General features: G+C 42.9%; 1 protein-coding gene across 3 annotated transcripts in view; it reads right to left on the bottom strand.

The window, feature by feature from the left end:
• The window catches only part of LOC138301220 (ficolin-1-like), a 165,232-nt gene that overhangs the window by 92,718 nt on the left and 49,683 nt on the right, over positions 1–22,831 (bottom strand). For all 3 annotated transcript variants that reach the window (XM_069241462.1, XM_069241465.1, XM_069241464.1), the window contains exons 7-8: positions 17,962–18,089; positions 8,694–8,823 (exon numbers count right to left, since the gene is read on the bottom strand). In XM_069241462.1, coding sequence (XP_069097563.1) covers positions 8,694–8,823; positions 17,962–18,089 — 258 coding nt within the window. The remainder of the gene's footprint in view (positions 1–8,693; positions 8,824–17,961; positions 18,090–22,831) is intronic.

Raw genomic sequence — 22,831 nt, 5'->3', positions numbered from 1 at the left:
GTCTAACAGTTGCCCCTCACCATTTGCAGGTGACACTGGTTACCCCAACCTGTCATGGCTACTGACCCCAGTGAGGAATCCCAGGACAGAGGAACGCTACAATGAGGCCCATGGGCGTACACGGCGGATAATCGAGCGGACCTTCGGCCTCCTGAAGGCCAGGATCAAGTGCTTCCATATGACAGGTGGATCCCTACCCTACTCACCAAAGAAGGTGTGCCAGATCATCGTGGCCTGCTATATGCTTCACAACTTAGCTTTGCGACGACAGGTGCCTTTTCTTCAGGAGGATGGTCCAGATGGCAGTGTTGTTGCAGCTGTGGAGCCTGTGGACAGTGATGACGAGGAAGCAGAGGAAGAAGACATGGACAACAGGGACTCAGTGATCCTGCAATATTTACAGTGAGACACAGGTAAGAATATAAACCAGCCTACTACATGTACTTTAACACTACTACCTCTCTACTGTCTGTCGTTTTCACCCAGTGTATGGTCACTGAGTTGTCACTTTCCCTTACGATTTCACAGATGTGTGTCCCACAGTGTGACTTCTGCTTTGATTCATCACGGACTACAGCTGTGTGACCTAGGTATGTTGACATTACAAATGAAAGAGCATTTTGCCACAGTAATTGCTAATCCACTATTCTGAAATCACAGACTGACTCCAGATTGTTTTGTGCTTTAAGGGTGTTTATTTTAGTGCTAAATATTGGAGGGGGTAGCAAAATGGTGAGGGGAGATGGTGGAGGAATGTCCATGGCAGACTCCAGTCTATTAGTCTCGCAGGTGCATTGCCCAAATGGGCATAGGAAGTGGAGCTGGGGCAGTTTAAGGATGGACAGGGTGACAAAGTGGGACAGAAGGATGACAATCAGGGTGCTCTCATTTCTTGGCGGGGGTCTTGGCATCGTTCTCTGTCTTTGTCCTGGATCTCATGGAGCGTTTGCGAGGTGGTTCTCCCTCTGCAGGGGGTGGGGTGCTGGTGTGGTGGTCCTGTGGCGGGGCGTCCTGTCCACTAGCTCCGGCGGAGGTGGTGGGCAGTATATCCTCCAGGCTAGTGTCAGGGTCCCCTTGTAGTGCCACAGTGTCCCTCCTGGTGTTGAGTACTTCCTTCAGCACCCCTACGATGGTGCCCAGGGTGGAAATGATGGATCTGAGTTCCTTCCTGAAGCCCAAATACTGTTCCTCCTGCAGGCGCTGGGTCTCCTGAAACTTGGCCAGTACCGTTGCCATCGTCTCCTGGGAGTGGTGGTAGGCTCCCATGATGAAGGAGAGGGCCTCGTGGAGAGTGGGTTCACTTGGCCTGTCCTCCCCCTGTCACACAGCAGCCCTCCCAGTTCCCCTGTGTTCTTGGGCCTCCGTCCCCTGGATCGTGTGCCCACTGCCACTGCCCCCAGGTCCCTGTTGTTGTTGGGGTGGTGGGTTAGCCTGGGTTCCCTGTAGTGGTGGACACACTGCTGATTGACGTGTCCTGGGGACAGAGGTATGGGCCCGCTGGGTGGGTGCTGTGCTGGTGTTTCCAGAGGGGGGAAGCTCTGTAGTGGCCTGTGACTGTGTCATGGGAACCGACTGTCCCGAGGTCCCCGATGGGCCGGGCTGGTCATCTAGATCCAGTTGGACAGAGGTGCTGTCATCACTGTGGGCCTCTTCTGTTGGTGGGGTGGACATGTGTGGACCCTCCTGTCGTGTGACATTGGGTAGGGGTCCTGCAGGGGTATAAAAGGACGTTTATTACATCCCTGTGTGCCATGGTGTGCAATGGGTGGGTGACCGTGTACCCCAGTGCTTGCATTCCTGTGTGGGACCCTGTGTGATGATGTTTTATGGGGGAATGTGATGGCATGCAGGTAGGGTGGGGGATGTAATAGTTAAGATTTGACTTACCAGAGTCCATTCCTCCAGCTACTCCTGCGAAGCCCTCAGGATGCAGAATCACCAAGACCTGCTCCTCCCATGTTGTTAGTTGTGGGGGAAGAGGTGGGGGTCAGCCGCCAGTCCGCTGAACCGCAAGGTGGTGTCTTGAGACCACGGAACACACCTTCCCCCGTAGGTCGTTCCACCTCTTCCTGATGTCATCCCGATTTCTTGGGTGTTGTCCCACTTCGTTGACCCGGTCCACTATTCTGCGCCATAGCTCCATCTTCCTTGCAATGGAGGTGTGCTGCACCTGTGGCTCTACCCGGACAATTTCCTCCACCATTACCCTGAGCTCCTCCTCCGAGAACCTGGGGTGTCTTTGGCGTGCCATGGGGTGGTGTGGGTGATGTGTGGGGTGGTGTGTAGGGTGATAAGTGTGCTGATATGTAGTGGTGTGTTGTGTGAGGTGCGTGGAAGTTATGTGGGTGATGGTGTTGTGTGCTTGTGGATGCTAGTATTGTTGATGGTGGTGTCTCTCTCTGGCCTTCTCTCGGTAATTGTGGTCGTAGGGGTTTGTGGGTAATGTGGGTGTGTGTTTTATATTGTATTGGGTGTGTCGGAGTGGTGTGTGTATGTGTACAAGGTGTGTGTATTTCGAATTGTCCAATGTGGCTGTGTTTTGGACATGTGTGTGTATTTTGAGCGAGGTGTGTGTATCACCAATGGAATACCGCGGTTGAAGGACCGCCGCGTGGATTTGTATGTCGTGATAATGTGGGCGTATTTCTGTTGGCGTGACGGTGGAGGTTTTGTTTTCGCCAGTTTATCACTGACCTTTGGTGTGGCGGACTTGTGTGGGTGTCTGAATATTGGCGTATTCCGTGCTGTGGGTCATAATAGCTGTGGCGGAATTCCGCGGCGGTGTGTTGGCGGTCTTCTGCACGGCGGTAAGCGGCATTTACCGCCAATGTTGTAATGACCTCCTAAATATCTCTGCAAGTCTGACGGACATAACTGCATATTGCTTCCCTTGATTGGACTTAGGGGCCAAAAAGTACAGATGAAAACATTGCAACATTTTTGTTTTTTTCACACGTCTTTTCATTAGTTTTTGATTTCAGCAATTACTTTCTTTGGGAAAACTATGACCAACCTTCACAAACGACTCCTTGCTGATCTCAGAATGGTTTTGCAGCTGTGTCTGTTTCTGAAGGCCGAGAAGAGGGCTATTATAGAGGGGTATCATAGCACTGTAAACCGTTTGTTTATGCCATTTGCAGAAAACAAATCACACACTGTCCTCTACAGCACCTTTCCGCATTTTCCAAAAAAATATACTTTGTTGTAGTTTGTCTATTTTCTTAAGTCCATCCAGTGAAATGCATAACCCATGGGTACCTTCAGTATCTCCCATCTGCACATGTGGGAAAAAGGTTGAAAATTTGCCCTGGATGTGTTTGGTGGAAACAAAATATGAAGGCCTGAGTAGGCTCAGAACCGGGAAGGTAAAAAGCAACATCACTTAAGTTTAACATGAATTTTATGTTTGGGCAAATGTAAACTTTCCCTTTTATCGTTAATTTGTTGTTCGGACAGAATCGTGACCTGTACATGTTCCACAGGGACTCCGCACTTTTCTTCTTTTGCTTCTTTGAGTTCCAAGCACAAGTAGAAAGAGTGAAAGAGCTGTGATCTTCAAAAGACCCTAGGAGTAGCACTCAGCAGAAGGAAACATTTCAAGAAATGTGGAGAGTACGAAATATAAATGACTGTCAATAACAGTGTGAGCACAACACAATAAGGTAAAACAATTTGACATTATTCACAAGGGCAAACCGAGAAATAATCAGCAAACCTAGGAATAACTTGTCACCGAATTCAAACTGTTACATTTAGATTAAGTGGCTATAATTCTCGAATTTAAAATAAAATATGTGCTTTTAAGCTACTTAATTTGCAAGATACTGGGAAAGTTAGTGGCAAGCAAGGTGCTCAGGGTTAGCACTATAGAGTGTAGACTGAGAACAATGCCCCAAAAGTGAGTGGTGATACCCCTCCAGTACAAAATACTATACTTAGACATAGTATAATAGCTTTTCAAGTTTGTATGTGTTCTGTACAGTAGAGTGCACATGCAAAGTTGGAAAAGTTTGGATAAAAGAAAACTTTTCTTCAGTGATATGTGTGCCTTAGGTAGGCATAATGTTGTGACACACACACCTGTCTACCAATGTTAGTAGATACTGATCTGAATCAAAACCCATAGATGGTTGCATGGGAATATCAATGTACCACCATGATAGACCCCCTTGATGGAAAGTAACGCAAAGTACTGCACATAGCTACTTTGCTCTGCTTGCTCTACTTAGAGCTACTTTCTGGCACATACCAAGCACATAACAAATCTTGCATTGAAACGTAAATCCCAAATCTACACTTTGTGCTAGTTTGCATCACATTTGTAATACAAACCCTGTGCAAAGTGTTAGTAAATCTGGACCTTGGACATACTGAGTGCCTGAGAGGGTACACTGTCATATGCAAGCTATATTGGAGGCTAGGTCTTGCTTCTGTTTGCATAACTCTTCCCAGTATTGGCTGTTACAGCATGGGTTGTCTAAATAGAGCATGTTTAAGTGTAGGTGGCAGGTCTTGAGACCGTCAGCTTAAACCATGTGAATGTGATCGATACGTTCTGTATTTCAGTTGCAGTTATAAGTCAGTGTCTTCAAGTCCTGGGTGCCTCATGGTTGTGGGATCCTCTCTGTGACGTAAGAGAAGACAAGCTTGTAAACATTCTCTAGGATTCATAAACTGGGTCTAGTTCTTCTGAAGTGACAGTTGGTCCCAGTGAAACCTGCTTCCAGTCATTTAGACCAAGAAAGGAAAAAGAAAAATTCCAAGAGTGGCCCACCTTGATGACTGAGAAGAAATCCCAACCCTCCTTTTACAGCTTCAAGCTACTAAAGATCACACCCGAAGATGAACTACAAAAGACAGGGCTTGAAGCCCATATATTAATGACCAATAATGTGGCAAAGAACCAGTATGCCAAGGAAGAAAGCTTTTCTTTCAGGTTCAGAACAACCTGAACAAGATTGACGCATGAAACCTGGAACCTACACATCAACTAAGATTAAACAACCCTGAGGGAAGATTTCCCACCAAAGTAACAATTGTGCATAATCAGCGCAAAGTTATCAGACACAACCACCACATATTAGAAGTCAAAGTCTATGTGGATCAGGGAAGATCACCACTCCAAGCAGTTTCCTTGCCCAAAAGAGTTAATTATTCCTGCAGGTCCATACAGAAGAAAAGCAATGTGCATGTGAAGTGAAGGATGACACAAAGAATACTGCTGGATTGAAGCCTCCTCAGGCATTTCCGAGGAGACAGGGAGATAACCAAGATACAAAGGTGTAGGAAATTGGGTTATTAGTTGTGTGAGATGCACAAGTAGGAGGTCTCAATCTCCTTTCTTGGAACCAAGCACCCTATTGTAGTGCTTGACTCTCTCAGGGTAGAGAGGCAGAGCAGTTCAAGGACTACTCAAGGAAAGTGGTGTGGGCTAATAATCAACCCCCTTTGGCCCACTAAAGGGGTCACACAAACATATCAAGTGAGTCTATTGGTTCTGTTAAGGTTCAGGAGCAACAATCCACTTGTTAAAATCATCATCTTTGCCATAAATGCAATTATTAAAACAATACTCCTGTGTAAATGCATTTATTATTGCTAATGGTTGTCATCATCATATAAAACCAATAAAGCATTTACATTAAGCAAAACGTGTTAATGTAATTGCTATATATTTTCGGCAAAAAAATGCTATTAGAAATAAGGCTTCCTGTTTTCCATTTTTACTGTTTTTTACAGATAAATACAGACCAAACCCATTTATTTTCCTGTCTATATTTATTTTTAAATGTGGATAAAAACAGAAATTAGGTTGTTTTTGAATTATTCAAAATGCTCTCAGCTATGACTACCAGGCCAACAGAAGTACGGTTTAACAGGTAAAGGGTCGGGGTGGGTGGGGCATCAAAAATAAATAAATGTTAGTAATGAGACATAAACAGCAGTAGATATGCACAAAGATGTTACTAAATCTGGATTTTTGTATATAAATACATTGATCAGCCATCTGAGGGTGTTCATACCACTGGAACCTGTCGGCCATTCAAGTAAGAGTGCACATTTATTGGGTAAGTAAATGTAGAAGTATACCCGTTTCAGTTTCATTTTTTCACAATCCCCAAAATAAATATGGATAATAAAGATACAATTAACAAAAATGTAAATATGGATAAATACAGATGGAAATGTAAAAAAACAAATTCCATAAAATGGGAATCCTAGTTATAAAAGCTGCCCTAGAGTGCATCACATTGTAAAGACATCACATTGCAACCATAAACTTGGCCCTTAAAAGGAGCTTCAAGACATGCTATTTCATTTACCCACCTTCAGGCCTTTTACACCATAACAATTGTAATCATGAGCATAAACCCTAGCGGGCCCAGAACTCCTAGATGTAGAGCAAAAGTTCCAGCCTTGATAGTGCTTGAAATTAATGAGGAATTTTGGGGCGGTAAGTTATTTGTTGTCCCACGAACATAGGGTGGGTACTCCTCCAATCCTTTCTGCAGCTCCCCTTCCACTTTTTAAGGAGGAGTAGTGGATATCTTATGAGAGGCCCTCCCATTGTGCCTGGGGAGAGCAGCTGCTTGTTTCTGGGCAGCGCTGCTTCACGTTGTGCGGTGTTTGCTGTTGGATTTGGGGGTGGTCAGTGTCACTCAGGCACTCACATGGCCCCAAACATTAGGGGTAGCTGAGGGAGCCCACCCCCTGTTGCCCCACCAGCTCCACAGCTTACTTCTCCTTGCTCACACCTGCAGGCAGGTACGTCCTTCTGTGGTGGCCACCTCAACCCCCAGACATAGGGCATTGAAAGCGAGGTGAGGCCACTGTGACTGGGGGGGCACTACGGCGCTCCTCCACCAGTTTTCTTTCTTTGGCATGAGGGGGTCAGTGTGGGCTCCTATCCACCGGAAAAGGAATAAGCCCGAGGATGGGGATCCCGGGCGTAGAGAAGAGCAAGGGGGTGGGCACATGCATGCCCCCTCCCTGGAGCCTGGAGATATACCTAGAATATTCCTTGCACCAATCCCTGGGCCCTGGCACACCCTATGGGTATTTACAGGATGAGACAGCAGAGTCTCACATGCTCTGTGCGAGGAAAGGTTCCCAAACTTAAAAATGGCATAACTCAGGCCCCAATGGGCCAATGTTGACAATCTTTGGCTCAATTTAATCTTGGTGATGAGCTCTAGCCAGCAGGGACAGTTGCTACAACCCTCCTCAGCTCCGAAGTGGTGCAGTACTCAAGGAGCTGGCTCTCCTGGCTCCCTGCACATCTTGGTTTCTGTGCACAAATGTCAGGGCGTTCCCCCAACTGGTCCTCAAGGGGCTTAAGGGAGCCAGCTTCACTGGCTCTAGGTAAGACCCACTGGTCCTGGGGATAACTGGGCAGAGTCCTTAGGCTTTTGTGGGCATTAGGGGGAACCTCCTTCCAGCTCTCCATGGTACTCCCAGGGTCCAGCAGCAAAGCTCAGTGAAATCACCTGGCAAGTGAGAGTCTCCCCCCTTGTGCAAGAGTTTTTAAAGGGAGAAAAAGGTTCCAGAAGTCAGGCAACCCTGGCCAATCCTAGTTTGCTACATCAACACTCCACTCTTACCTCAATCCTCCTGCCCAGCATGCTGGGCAGTTCAAAATGTTGTCGTACAGGAGTCACTGTTACATCTGATCCTATGGTCTCAACTCCACCCTTCACTGATATCACTGCCAGAGTCTTGCACACCAAAAGTTCAATGAGAGACACCTTCCTGGATTGGCTCCAGTTGTCTGGGCTCTCTCATTTGTTCTGTGGGCTTGGGCAGGTCAATCTCTGATACAGTGTGACAGCTGAGTGATTGATGCACATTATTCTGCTCCAACCTTTTCCTCCTCAGGAGATGGATGAAGTACTTTAATTTTTCCTTTTGTGTGGGGAGGTCTTTGTTCCTGTTGCTGGAGAAAAAATGCAATTAACCGGGCACAGCAGGTTGATAAAATACCTGGTGTCTGATCCCGAGCTGAGCCAAAGAAATGTGAAAATTCTACATGACCCAAAAAGTGCATAGATATTATTTTGGAAATTACAGAACTGATTTTCCAGCATAGTTTACACCCCAATTCAAGATGTCAATGGCCTATGTAGGCCAAAAGGAAGCAAAGCTGCACTCTAAGGCATCACTATAGACAAAACAGTAAATAACACTGACTTTCCTTCTTAGTGTACCCTAACATTATAAGGTCTATCCCAGGTGAATATCTAATCCTGCAGAGTTTTCACTGAATCAGGCTGTGTGTGCACAGTTACTGGCCTGCGCATAACAGTAGTCTCCCAGGTACAGCCCGCACAGGTGTACCTGTGTTCACATGTAACTAGCTCAGTGTCCCTTACCCTTGGTGTGTTGCACCATCCTTTTCTTACAAAGGGTGCACTGGCAGTAAGCATGAGTTGTACGTTTGCAATGTGATTACCTTTGGTGAGTCATACGTAGTCCAAAACCTAGTGATCAAAAAAGCAACAAAGCAAAAAATCCAGGCGTACTGAATGTGCAGAACTAAATTTCAACAAAAGGGTTTTCTTGATTTTGATTTTACATTGTGAAAAGTGGCTCCAGGGTCCCTTAGTTGCACCTTAGGTGGTGTGGTTATTCTGCACTCACTTGCAATACATATTAAGAGTGAAATGAGTGGTAGAATATTAGCCCTTCATACATACCGGTATATGTCAACCAATGGAGATTGTCGTTTCCAAGCCAGAACTCAGTCATCTGGCTTCCAAACCCCCTCTTATATGAGTTCCAGTCACGGAAGAAATCCACTGAGCCATCCCATCGTCTCTGGAACACCTGCATAGAAACAAGGCAAGATTATTCACTCAGTCTATGTTTATTATGACAAAGAAGCTGTTTCCAGATGGACTACTACAATGTCCTTTTACATGGGCCTTGAACATGTCTTAGGAAGATGGCTTTAAACAATTCAAAATGAGGCAGCATGATTGGTCTTAGGAGGCATTACATTTAGTTCAGCTTACCCTACTCTGGAAAGTCTCCACTGGCTTCCCATTAGGAAAATAATCCTTTACTCATAAACTTCTTTCAGCATGGCACCAGTAACACCCTAAATAGTATGTTCATAGACGCAGCTTTAGATAGACTTGTGAGCTACATCTAATTGTTCCCTGTTTTAGGAAACCTGGATTAGGTGGAAGAGCTTTATCAGTTCTGGCTCCTACTTTATGGAATTTAATTCAATTGGATTTGAAAATGTCAAGCATCTCAAATCTTTTAGGAAATAAAACCTAAAATATATCTTTATCTGCAATAAGAGTTATTGACCCTCTATTTCCATCTTAACTGTGATGGTATTTTACTAGTTTTAGACCCCATAGCTCTATAAACGTGTTGTGTGAGCTGTTATTCTCAATAAAAAGAAAATAACATGGCATTCCTTCAAGCAAAATTACCCAGAAGACAAAGGTTACACACTGATTGGTGTAAATTCAATTAGGACTATATCATCTTCATACATTGGTAAATTTATGGTGAAATTTCCCAACCTAATGGATAGTTCTGGTCTTTTGAAATTTAGCAGTTAAGGCCTGCCATGTACAGGGAAAATGATACAGGGGCTAGTTGCAAACTGTTATGGATGCTATTATTATCAAGTGTAACAGAGGTTCTGGAATATCGTGTTTTTAATGTATTGAAAGTTGTGCTAAAATCAATGGAAGACGTCCTAATTTCGCACCCCAGACATGCTTTAATCTCTTCAATTTTAATGCATTATCTTTAGGTGAAGATTTAGGACAATAGCCAATTTGTTCAGTGCCAGGCCAGAAACCAAAAGTACCTCTGGCAAAAATGTTCAAACCAGCCCAACTCCCTTCTTCGTTTCTCATCTCTCTCTCCTCTTTCTTCTCTTCTCCTGAAGCCCACCTGTGCCTGCTGTTTTACCTAGGGGAGCTTAAGAACGCAGAGGTACCAGCAGTGACCCCTGCCTTAAAAACCAGCATCCAAATGCTTCAGTTGAGTTGGAAAATGCCTAATGGAAAAATGGGCAGTCTGGGCCTCCATTTGTTTGCTATGGATTAAGTGAGATCCATGTGCCCAGTCCTAAAGCAACCGCATGAGATGTTTGGTAAATATTTCTCCTGCAGTCTCCAGGTGTATAATCAGGTGTTTAATGACACAATACTTCTCCTGGAATATCTTTGCTACTTTTTTGTAGATAACAAATTACATTTCCTTTCCAAAAAGCGGGAATAATTCTGCATTGAAACATAGAAGACAAAATAGGATGATAATGATGCTCACTCTTTATATTCTATTTGAATAATGGAAACTAAGAAACAGTTTAGACAGTGAGAATTTTTATTCAAGAATTTCAAAGCTTTGATGAATCTATTTATTTGCTGTTCTACGGTGGGCTTTATAAACTCTTCCAATTGCATTGCTTTGGAATGTGTGTGCTTTCTATCAATACTATTCTTTGTTTTTTTGTACAGTTTTTAAATATATGACATCCAGATTTCTTCATATATTCAGACAGTCCTTGTTTTCTTTTTGTAGTCCCATCATTTTTTCTATCCACTGATGGGATTCACTGTGGTTTTACTAATTTGCCAATAGTGAGCTTCTTTCACGTGGGACGTGAAACCATGCAGGCGTGTACTTCAATTGCCACCCACAGAGGCTAGATTTGCTCTGTCCTCTACTACATTGTAAAGCAATTGCAGCATGTCATGAAGAGAACATCCTTATTGTGGTACTGCAACAGTTTCTGGTATGTCTGCACATTCCTCTCTCAAAGGCCTTTTCCATGGGAGGACTCTTTTTTTAATGTTTTGCCCATCGTTTACACTAGGGAACCTAGAATGAATAAGCATCTTTGGGTTCAGGAGCAATTTTCAGAAAACCTCCATCTGCCTTACTATCTGCGAGTCCTATTGAAACTGCCACAGTTTCTTAACCAATGAAACATGTCAATCTCTCCTTACTAAGGTCTCTTTATGTGTATGCGTATTCAACACGTACAGCGAAAGACATGTTCTTTAAACTTTTTATATCACCCTGATATATGTTTAGCTGTGCAATAGTGGGTAGTTCTCCACTACACTGAGGAAACACACCAGCAGGCAACAAGATAACTCCCTCATTTCCATCACATAGTTAGACTCAGGTGGTTATTCTGACTTTGGCGGTCTTTTCCTAACCACCAGGGATTTTGCGGCGGTGCAACCGCCATATAATTTCTGGCAGACAGGGGACTTGTGATACCGACAGTGGTATTGGGTGGTCTGCAGGGTCGGAGATGCTTATCTCTGGCCCGCCGGACCGACCGCCCTGTGGTAACCACAGGAAAGTGGCAGTTTGGCACAGGCCAAACCGCCACACTCGTTATGTGGTGGTCTTCACCGCCGGGCCATCGGCAGTGAGACCGCCACCGCGGCCCTGGACAGTGTTAGGAACTGTTATCCAGGGGTAGCTTCTCCATAATAGCGGAGGAGTGTTGCCACCCTGCTCAAAGTCATTCAATGAAAAATAAAATGATATTAAAACAATTTTATTAACATTTTATTTATCACTGCCTGACTAGGCCATGGAATCCGGGACGGGGCCAGGCCATGGCAGGGAGGAGGAGTACTATGAATGAGCTTGTCGGTATAGTGAGCCTTCTAAGTTGGCCAAACCAACATGCGCACTTACATTTCTCCAACTTAGCTGTGTTACACATCCGGGTGGAGAAATGTAATGGGCTCCCTGTGCCTGAGCAAGTGTCAGACCAGCCCTCTCAGGCCCATCCCAGCACTTCTCTAATGTTTGGTATAGCATCAGAGCAGGGTCCAGATTGGGAGCCTGTGCTTGTGACCCAGTGACTGCCGGAAGGTGAGGAGTACCGTGGCGGCCGGCAGCAGGAGCAGCAGGTAAGTTTAGAATTGTTTTATTATTTTTCCCCTAAAAAAACCCTGTCCCACCACTTTAGATTGGTGACAGCCGCCCCTGCAGTTATCAGCAGGTCATCTTAATGTGTTTACCTAGTAAACCACAAAGGACATTCGAGAAAATGCTTGCAGGTATCCTTTATCCTTGGAGTGAGCACTAATGAAGAGAAGCCTAGAACAAAGTAACTTTTGTGTCAGTGATCTTTGATGTTGCTTCTGTGAGGTACCTTCTCTTGTATTTATGTGCACCAAGTTCAGGTTAAATTTTGGCACAAAAATAGTGCATCTCTCAAACTGCCAGGGTTCCTGGGACGAAGCCCAACTCCTTAAATGTAGAAAGTGGATTTCCTAGACAATGCTACTTGGAGCCCATGATTTCAGATTTTAAAAGATACCTTTGCAGTCTTCATTTGATTGGGGCGTAAACTGCATTTGTGTCTGAAATGCTGCCTTTTGTCATTTTAACCACTCGTGATCTTTTGTCTCTTACAGATGCCCTTTTGAAAACTAATTTGTAATTCTTCTTTCACCCTATAGTGGTTAGTTTAATAGTTTAATGTTGGCCTTAATTGATTTACATTGTTTCTGGCAATAGGAAGGAAAGGAGATCTTTCGTAAGCATACTAATCAGAGTTACCCTTTTGGATCTAACAGTTGCCTTGATCAAATGGTAATCAGTGGCTTTAAATGAAAACTAAATTGAAGATGCATAGAAATTAACCAGATTATACACTGAAGCCTGAATGAGCCTTGACCAGAAAATCAAATACCAAGTGGCAAACGCTTTTACACAAAACTGCCCATTTTAGATAGAATAGAAACAATCATTTGAAGATCGATTTTTAGAGAGTTGAGGTCACCCTTTACTTCCAACCTGTTAAAGATTTACCCTGATCATAGAGTTCATAAATATTCAAGACATATTCAAAGGTCAAATGCTAAAGCTCTCTGTGCCAACTGTAGTCGCCTAGACTATCTCCTTCCTTCCATTCCCTAACGGGAGGGCAACCATGTCAGAATCAAAGATCGATGACTAGTTGTATTAAAATTCCTCAGCTTCGAGTAAGGGCGGTCCTAATTAGCATCAAAGTTAGTTAAATTTGCCTACTGACATTCTGTTGTGGCTATACACATATTTAACTCCACAGATATAAGATTCAGGATACACAAAGTGAATATTTTTCATTCATTCACAGTATTAACAAAGTTAGTATTAAGAGGTCTGACCAATCTTAGAGAGGGGCCCTGAGTCAACTCACTTTGACAATTACTTGGAGGCAGGGCCTGTCACATCATGATCAGGCCAGTGGAGCATTCCTCACTCACCATCATGTTACTGGCTACTAGGTGTAGCTGGTTATTAGGGGTAGCTGGTTATTAAGTATGGCTGACAGAACTATTCAGGTAACGAAGAAGCCAAAAGTAGACATCCCACACTAAAATCAACACAACCCGCATGGTAAACCAACATTTACTAAAAATATGATGCAAATAAGTTTGTAATTGCACTGTAATGCTATTGATGTCTTATGTGTGAATGAAATCCTGTTTTGCAAGAAAATAAATACTTTATGAAAAGATAAGACATTACAATTATTGGAGTGTGTTTACTTGGATGTATAGATAAGTATTTAGATTTAATTAAAGACAGCGTTTTGTTTGTTACGTAGCATGTGTTGTTTTTTGGAGGTCCTTTCAGCTGTTTGAATTCTTACGTTGACTATACACATTGAGGCCTAAAAATCAGAACTGGTCCTCCTAAACAAAGACTGCTGAAGGGTATGAAAAATAAATGTACATTCAGCCTCGAGAAATGATGGGAGTGGCGATGTTGTGCAGCGATAATGTCCTTTAGTGTTACTCTCAGCCGCACAAAGGGGTCACATGAGAAATCAATAGGAACAGAATTGCAAAGGCCTTCACTCTGGTCAGTGTGAAAGTTCAGAACCGTGCAGGTTACTGGGAATGCTACATGCCCAGATGATAGGCATTATAGAACTGCTAAATTTAAAACATTGACTCTACCTCTCCAGTAAAAACACAAAAGATAAGCAAGGATACAGATATTTGTCCCTCTCTTTAACCCATCCCCCAAAACAATTGACATGCTGCATATCTTCCATGAAGTCCCAAAGGCTGAAATGTACTTACAGGGTTAGTGATCCCTGCCTCTCCTCACCACAACAAAGAAAGAGAATCATACAGCTTTTGAGAGTGCACATGTATGTGTACTCACACCATTAAAAGTTACAGGTGAATACAGTCTTCACCACTGCTGTATATCACGAAGTGTTGAAACAGATCCTTCAAAACGAGTAGCGCCATAGATGTCATTGTTATTGCTCAGTGTGGGTGTTTGACTGCCCTCAAGAGGGTGAATGCTTTAGTTATGTCAAGGCCTATCATGTTACAATATATGCCTATCCCCATACACTACAGTAGTAGAGCTAAGTATCTCTCAAGATGACAAATGTTTTGATTATACTTCTTTCTGTAGTAACTTGACTACTGTCTCAATGCAGTATAGAGATAAACCATGGCCTCCCAAGCATTACAGCAGTATTCAATGTGCCGATGCTTTAGTAATATCCTCTCTCTGGATATCAAATGAATTAGGGCCTTATTACAAGTTTGGGGGTCGTGCAACTCCAAAACTCACAGTGGCGGTCGGACCGCTGCACTCCTGGCAGACGAACCATCAGATTACTACCCTAGCAGTTGGACTGCCAGAAAACTGCCGCCACTGCCAGAATCACAGATCCCGACAGGGTGGCGGTGCTCGGAGTCTGGGTCTGCCACAGCAGTGCTCATGGCAGCACCGCCATGCTGATCATGACTATACTTTCTGCCAGCCTTTCCATGGCGGTTTAACCACCATGGAAAGGCTGGCGGAAAGCCAGTGCTGCCCCCCCCCCTGCCAGCATCCTCGGAATTTGCTTGTGCCTGTGCTGTAAACAGTGTACATTCCGAGGGTGCTGTAAGGCTGTGGCACTCTTTCTGCCGGGCTGACCAGTGGAAACGTCGTAATACAATGTTTCCACCAATCAGCATGGTGGAAACTTCGTAATACGATTGGGGAGAGGTTGCCGGCTTGGTGAAGGCCTCCTCCCCATCGCTTTGGCAGTTGGCTGGTCTGACCGTCAAACTCGTAATGAGGCCCTTAGATTGCTTTTAGGAAACAAAACAAATTCAGGTAGACCAAAATGATTTTGTGATAAAGAAACAATCTGTAACATCGGGTATCCATTGTAATGATATGCCTTTTAAGGTAAGGGATTTGCAAAAAGGGTAATATGCCCTTGGATTCGAGGGGGAATATTTGTGAATATAGAGGAGGTTCAGGGCAAACACCATCATAGACATCTGCTAGAGGAATGGGACTCTGCTCATCCCACCTTTCATTTGTCCCCACACCCACTGTCTTCCCAGAGTAATTATTTTGGCACCATCTGTATCCCTTGTCCTGCAGAGCATTATGCTGTACAAGGACAGCAATAAAATACGTGGAGCACTACATTACTTCAAGGGTATAATGACACAAATCACCTTTAAATTTTGAGGGCAGTGGATTTTAATTATAAGGAAGAATGGTTAACCTTTAAAAAAATCTAAAATAAACAGTCACACAAAGTTGAATGTTATCAGCAGGAAGAAGTTCAAATACTGAATACAATTTAATGCTTGACAAGAGAAATTCCTAGTTTTGGACTGTGGTGAAGGTCTCAGTGGAGATCAAAGTTAACACAAGAATTTGAAAACTCCCAGCTAGGTTCCAACAGAGGAAAGAATGAATGAAGAGCAAATCAAGTCTTTGTGTGGATGTCCCACTGTCTGCTAACCAGAATGGTTTGATTTAATCAGCAGCATTACATCTGACGACAGAGAGTCTAAAATGATGTCAGACTTTACGGCCTGATTATGAGTGGCACAGAAAAAGGTCTGGAAAGGTGGGAAGTTATGAGTAAAGCTGGAGTCCCTGGCTCCATGCTTAATATAATTAAAGATCTTTACTCTGGCAATTGTGCCAAAGTATGATGGGGCCTGGCAGGTGATCTGACTCCAGCATTCCCCACTGTTCACGGTGTGAGGCAGGGTTGTGTTCTTGCGCCCACCCTGTTTCTCCTATTTCTCAATGCTTGTATTCCCTACCTTTTGGATTGTCCCGGTGATGCCCCTAGTATGAGAGGGCAGAAGCTCCCATGTCTTTTATTCGCTGATGAAACCTTGCTACTTTCTCGAACAGCCATGGGCCTTTCAAGCTTGCTTGCTAGGTTCATGGAGTTCTGCAAGGATCATGGTCTGGAAATCAATTCAGCAAAAACGAAATACATGGTGTTTGGGGACAAAAAGCAGAAAATGAAGAGACCTGTTTATTTAGAAGGTGTTTCCTTGGAAAGGATTGGGCTCTTTTGATTACCTAGGCATAAAATTAGAAGATTCACACCATTGGCACGCCCATTGCTAGAAATCACTAATGTGCCTGAAGCAAAGGGCGGGTGGCATCGTGAGATTTGCAACCACCAGATCGCCCAGTTTTGCTATGACTGCTGCTCTTGAAATATATAAATCACAAGCCCTGGGGGGACTCTGTATGGTGCTGAGCTATGGGGTCATTGCAATCTGGAGAATTTGGTTAGGGTGGAAAATCAGTTCTTGAAGATGTTGTTAAAAGTTCTTTCTAGCAGTCCATCTTTGCCTATCCGAATGGATCTAAATCTTTTTCCAATTAACCAGATTGCTGCTTTAAGGCCTCTTCTGTTTTGGATTCGGTTATGGTCATCAGACGCCCTTATTCCATTCAGATGTGGGCTGCACAATCTGGTGGGCCCCAACCTCAATACTAAAATTAATTGGTGTGTCTATGTCAAACGGTCTCTATTGCATCTCCGTCTAGGGTCCTATTGGAAGGATCCCTCTTCTATTCCTAAAAACACTGTTCAGACATTGAAGGATGCTTTTTGGCTCAAAGTTCAAACTGTTCAATTGGCCGAAGTTGTGCCGTTCTCTATGTCTGATAGCTTTTTGCAATTTAAATGTCACTATGAGCTGGAGCCCTTTATGGATGCAGCACTTTCTCCATCCGTGCGTGCCCTCTTTATTAGATTTAGATTAGGGTCCCTCCCTCTGTGTTCTTTAACTTATAAATGGTCTAATTCCACCAATAAGTTATGCCCGATGGGATGTAAGAACGAGGAGTCTGTCCTTCACGTCCTCTTTCAATGTCGTGCATATGACAAACAGAGGGCCTCTTGGATTGGTCCCCTATGCAAACAAATGGGTTTTAGGAATTGTTTACTTGCCGAGAGAATTTTTAAATCTGATTCATCTGTTCATATAGTCTATCCTGTGGCAAAAAATTTTGAATCAATATGGCGTTTTAGACTAGCGATTTTAAAGAATAAGATTGGGTAGCTGTTTTTTAGATTTAGATCTCTTTATGCATATTTATTGTATTTAGGTGTATGTTATTAGCTTGCCATTTTCTGTGACTGGATGTATTTTTTTTTGTTTAAGTACTATATTATTGGAGAAATAAATCCTTTTTATGTCTATTTTACCTTGGTTTTAACACTTTTCTTCTTAATGTCTGCTACTCATTTTACTGCGTATTTTCTCTTATAACCTATTTTTCGTATTGTTATGTATTGTACTTCTATGGTATGTTTCTCTTACCGAAATAAAGTAAATGATGATGATGATGTCCCCACCCACAGAGCTACTAATATTGGGGTACTCATAACTCCGAGGGTGGGGAACATTTGGCCCAATATGAGCTGGAACCTGAGAATCCACCAGTTACTGAGGATTGACAGGGGAAAATCGTAATTCAAGTTACATTTCCCAGGTAATTATTTTTTTATTTTGCTCAGCAATTGAAATCTCCATGTGAAAGTAAAGAGATATGTAGCGTTTCAGAAGCAGGGCTCATAATTCCGATGGGGCTAGTAATTGCTGTTACTGGCCCCATCTCAATTAGGAGGCCATTCATCATGAGGGTCTAAATATCTTAGACATATCTGTCCTTTCTTCACATACTTACAATCCATCCTCCTCCATCAGTGTCCATATCACAGAGCACAGTCAAAGCTTTACACCCTTCAGGGTAGATAGTGTACCATCCACTCATAATGGTTCCTCTTTCTTGCAGCTCCTTGCAGTTCTTTGCCCCTGGAAAAAAGTAGGAACGTTTTTTCATAACAAATTCCAAATGTCAAGGTTGGATACCCTTTGTACTGTTCTGATCATGCAGGAAACATCATTTTTATTCATTTTATATTTCATATCAAAGGATTATACATTCAGTATTATAAACAATTCATTTTTGTCATTTTCATAGTATATCCAATGTACATAACTGAATACAAAATATTTATTCTTTATGATTGTACCTCTACTAGTCTTAAATCAGCCAAAGGCAATTCCAAACACATGAAATACTTGTGCATAAAAGGCCAATGTTTTTATTTTATGTCTCATTTTGAAATAGTGTGTTATACCTAGATTTAGATATATTGTATGCACTCATAAATTTCTGGGGTGTAAGTTGCAGCCTCCAAGCTAAATCCCTTGAAATGGTGCCTTCTGGCAACTACTGCTTCTGGGCTTCTTGCGTCCACGACAAGGCATTCTCTCTTCACTGCTTCAAAAGTGGCAGCGCCAGTCTTTAGGCTCACTGCAATACTCTGGGCGATATGTTTGGTTGTTCAGGTTCAGTTGAGTTGCTGCTCACAGTGAAACTTCACAGAGGAACCCGTGGAGACATCCCCACAAGGCACAGTTGCACTCTGAGAAAGTCATATCTCTCTTGGTTTTGCTCTGGTTGGGAGCTTGCTGGACTTCTCCTTCTGGATAGCTTCTCCTCCTGAGGGGGCCTGAAGGGTCAGGCACACTCCTTTCCACTCTGAACAGGCAGGCATTCTTCCAGGTAACCCTCCTCCAGCAAAAAGGGCACACTTAGATCCCCTGAACTCTGCCAGACTGGTTGTCAGCAGACACCAGCCCAGGGTACACAGCAGCTGCTTCAGTACTCTGTGTAGCATTCCCTTGGTTGATAAGAACTTGAGAATAAAACAAAGTGGGGGGATAACGGTCCACTTTTATTTCACTGACAGTGGATGTTGATCCACTGTTTAAGGCTTCACAACTGGTGTAGGCTGATTCTTTTTCCAATTTGCTCTGTAGACACAGTGTTTAATTAATGTGATGGTAATCACAGCAGGAAGCAATGGGACTGGCTCCAAGCAAGAGAATCCTAAACAAGTGCTCAATGTAGTGTGATGTTGTTGCACTTGCTTGTCATGAACCTTCCTGAAAAAGTCATATGAGACAGATAAAAGGGCAAGCCCTCCCTAAAAACGTCTTCACCTTGATTAAGCAGAAACGGCAGTCTCACCGCTTACACCTACCATCTACCAAATGACAGTGCACAGGAATAACTAATCAGTAGCCCATTGCTAACAAGCTCCTCTTTGAATTTGTAAGAAAAGCCATGTCCCCATCCTCCTTTACTTCAGTGGTTGAGTCTCACACCTCCTGCCAAACAAATGTCTACAGTGCCTTCTACTGGTTGTTGAAGCTGCCCTCTTTCTCTATTTTGTGGCATAGTAAACCGGGGTAAACCGGGGGCATAAAAATGGATCACACGCACACACACTCACACACACAGCCCCTGATCACTGACAGAATATTGAATTCAACAATATTGTGTAACACAAATATTGTGTCCCTATCCTTATAAAGTATTAAAACAAATCAATTTCACACTAACATCATTAGAAAACACAAAGTTTCTTTATATATATGTTTATATATATATTTATAAAATTATATATATATATATTATCTGGTAGTTATATATAGGACCTAGTTTCTATTAAAAAAGCAGTTTTTACCTGTCAAAATCATTGGCGCAGCATGATGAATCTTCACAACTTTTTTGGGGGTGATCCGTCAAGTTAGGGCTGAGATAAAGGGGGGGGGGTCAAAATGTTTGTGTTTTCAATGTTAACTTCCGAAGAAAAGTTTGAACAGCGATAGTGACAAAGCCATTGGACACCAAATTTGGAGGAAAGGTCGCTCTTGGTCCAGAAAGAGCCATTTTTGTTGTTTGGTGTGAATCCATTCAGTAGTTTTTTTGAGCTATTAAAGAAAATCCAAATTTGTATATATGGGGAAGCGAAGAATTCACAACCACTCCTGCTCTTGTGCAGAGATCTGATTGGCTGCCAATACTTCAACAAGGCAGCCATGTTGCTTCAGCCGAGTCCCAAACAAAATGTGAAAAATAAGAAAAGGGGCCAGGGTACGGACACCCTGACCCCTTAGTGTAACGCCGCGGACTACTGCGGTGTCCCTTTTTCGGACAGAGGTCAGGCTGGCAGTCCGCATTTCGGGACGCTGGTAACGCCGCGGCCCGTTTTTTGGGTCTCCTTTGGTGTTTTTTGCTGCGGCCTAGGAGGCATCTCGTGCTCCAGGTCGCGCCGCGGACCCTGGCAGCCCCCCTGACTTCCCTTCCCACTTACCTTCCTTGGGTCCTTTCTCTTTTTTCTTCTTTCTTATTCTTTTTTCTTCTGTCTTCATGTCTTCTTTCTTCTTGGTCTTCCATATTGTCTTCTTCTTTGGTGTTTGTCTTCCCAGCTTGCCTTTACCGTTTTCCTTTTATACTGAGTCTTTTTTTTCTCATTCATTTCTATGTGGCCTTACCCAATCCGAGATGGTGTTGTTCGTTCTTCCTGTTTGTCACTTCCTGTTTCATGGTATATAAGCCCTGCAGGTCCCTCCATCCTTGCATTGCAAACACTTCTGTCTTGGTGGTGATCCTCGCTCATGTTTCCAGTTTTCTACTAGCTCCTGCTCTATGTGACAGCAGTGCTGGCTCTCACAGGAGGCGGGGAGCCAGCTGGGCCCTGAGGGCACCCAGGGATGGAATTCACTGAGGCTAAACCGGCCCTGGGGAGGGGTCCACACCCCCCTCCATCCCAAAAAAACAATTAGGCTCCATCCCAGGGGATGGGGCCCCCCGGCCTATATCGGCCTAGGGAGGAGGCTGCTAGGCCTCCCTTCCAAAAAATAAAAAAAATTAGGCCAGGCTTCAGGGAATGGGATTCCTGGGGCCAAGATCGGTCTGGGGAGAGGGGGCAAGTCGTCTCCCTCCCCACCAAAAGAAAAATACATTTATAAAATACTATAAAACAAATAACAAAAATATACAAATACTTTACAATTCAAATATAACACAAATAATAATAAAAAATATATTTAACCAATATTAGGAAATATATTGGAGTCTGGGAATAATAGATATACTATTCCTACTCCAGTTAATGCAACAGTAGAGAACGTGTGGGACTTTGGTGGGGTTAAATATATTATGCCTACTCTAGACAGCACATCACCAGGAAAAGTGTTGGACTTCAGAGGGATTAAATTAACTATTCCCACAACAGTTTGTGCAACAGTAGGGAAAGTGTTGTAGTTTGGATGGGTTAAATTTACTATTCCCACTCCATTCTGTGCAAAAGCACCGAAAGCATTGGGCTTCAGAGGGGTAAGATTTACTATTCCCACTCCAGGCTGTGCAACAGTAGGGAAAGCTTTGGACTTCTGAGGGGAAATGTTTACTATCCCCATTACAGTCTGTGCAACAGCAGTGAAAGTGGACAGGGGAGGGGTTAACTTTACTATTTCCATACCAATCTAAGCAACAGTAGGTAAACTACTTCACTCCAAAAGTCGACATATTTGAGTAACCCTATTAATTCAGAAAAAAAATAAAACTCGTGATCTAATCATTATTACTTAACATAAAGTATATATTAAAAAATAAAAACAATTAACTAATTTACAAAGTTCATAAACAATGTAATAATTCATTTTAATTTAACAAAATAGTGGTTAATTAATGATTGCTTAATTGACTTGCCACTCCGTACCCCTACAACTCTATCAACACACCTAAAACATAGCTTAAATATTTAATTATTACACAATGTATATACTATTTACACAATTAGATATGTGATTATGTATTACTATTTATTATTTTTAATTATCACTTAATTAATTTCCCATCCTATATCCCTACACACCTAGCAACCCACAATTAAAATATAACTAAAATACATCAGTCTTAAATGATGTACATCATTAATAATCAATTTAATAATTCATTATAAATTAATATTATTAGTTAATTAATTCTTACTTACCTCCCCACCCTTTACGCTTACAGACCCAGCAGCCCACACCAAAATATAACTCTGATATATTATTACATAATTTATATAATTAAGAAGCAATTAAATAATTAAACATAAATTAAAAAATTGTTAGTTAAGTATTGCCTAATTATTTTCCTGCCTTGTACCCCTACAAACATAGCAATCCTCCCCTAAAACGTAAGTACAATAAATCAGTATTCCATAAGATACATAATATCTATCATATACAAACTTAAAAAGTATTAAATAATTAATTAATAAATAAGTATTACTTAATTATCTTCACATCCTATCCTCCTACAAACCCAACAACCTGCTACCACACTATAAATTACTATTTGCAATTCCATAAAAAATTCAGGGCCAGATGTAGCAAGCCTTTTGCGCCTCGCAAACTGCGAAAAACGCAGTTTGCGAGGCGCAAAAGGCCAAACGCGATGCATAACCGCAAATTGCAAGTCGGTACCGACTCGCAATTTGAGGCTGCGACTCGCAAATAGGAAGGGGTGTTCCCTTCCTATTTGCGACCGCATCGCCATGCAGAGTTGCTTTGGGACCGCGAATGCGGTCGCAAACCAACTCGCAGTTACCATCCACTTGAAGTGGATGGTAACTCATTCGCAAAAGGGAAGGGTTCCCCATGGGACCCCTTCCCCTTAGTGAATGCCAACAAAAATATTTTTTCAGAGC

The sequence above is a fragment of the Pleurodeles waltl genome, chromosome 6 (genome assembly GCF_031143425.1).
Source record: "Pleurodeles waltl isolate 20211129_DDA chromosome 6, aPleWal1.hap1.20221129, whole genome shotgun sequence".
Classification (NCBI taxonomy): Eukaryota; Metazoa; Chordata; class Amphibia; order Caudata; family Salamandridae; genus Pleurodeles; species Pleurodeles waltl.
Note: the sequence above shows the minus strand (reverse complement) of the source record. Positions and strands in the feature narration are given on the sequence as shown.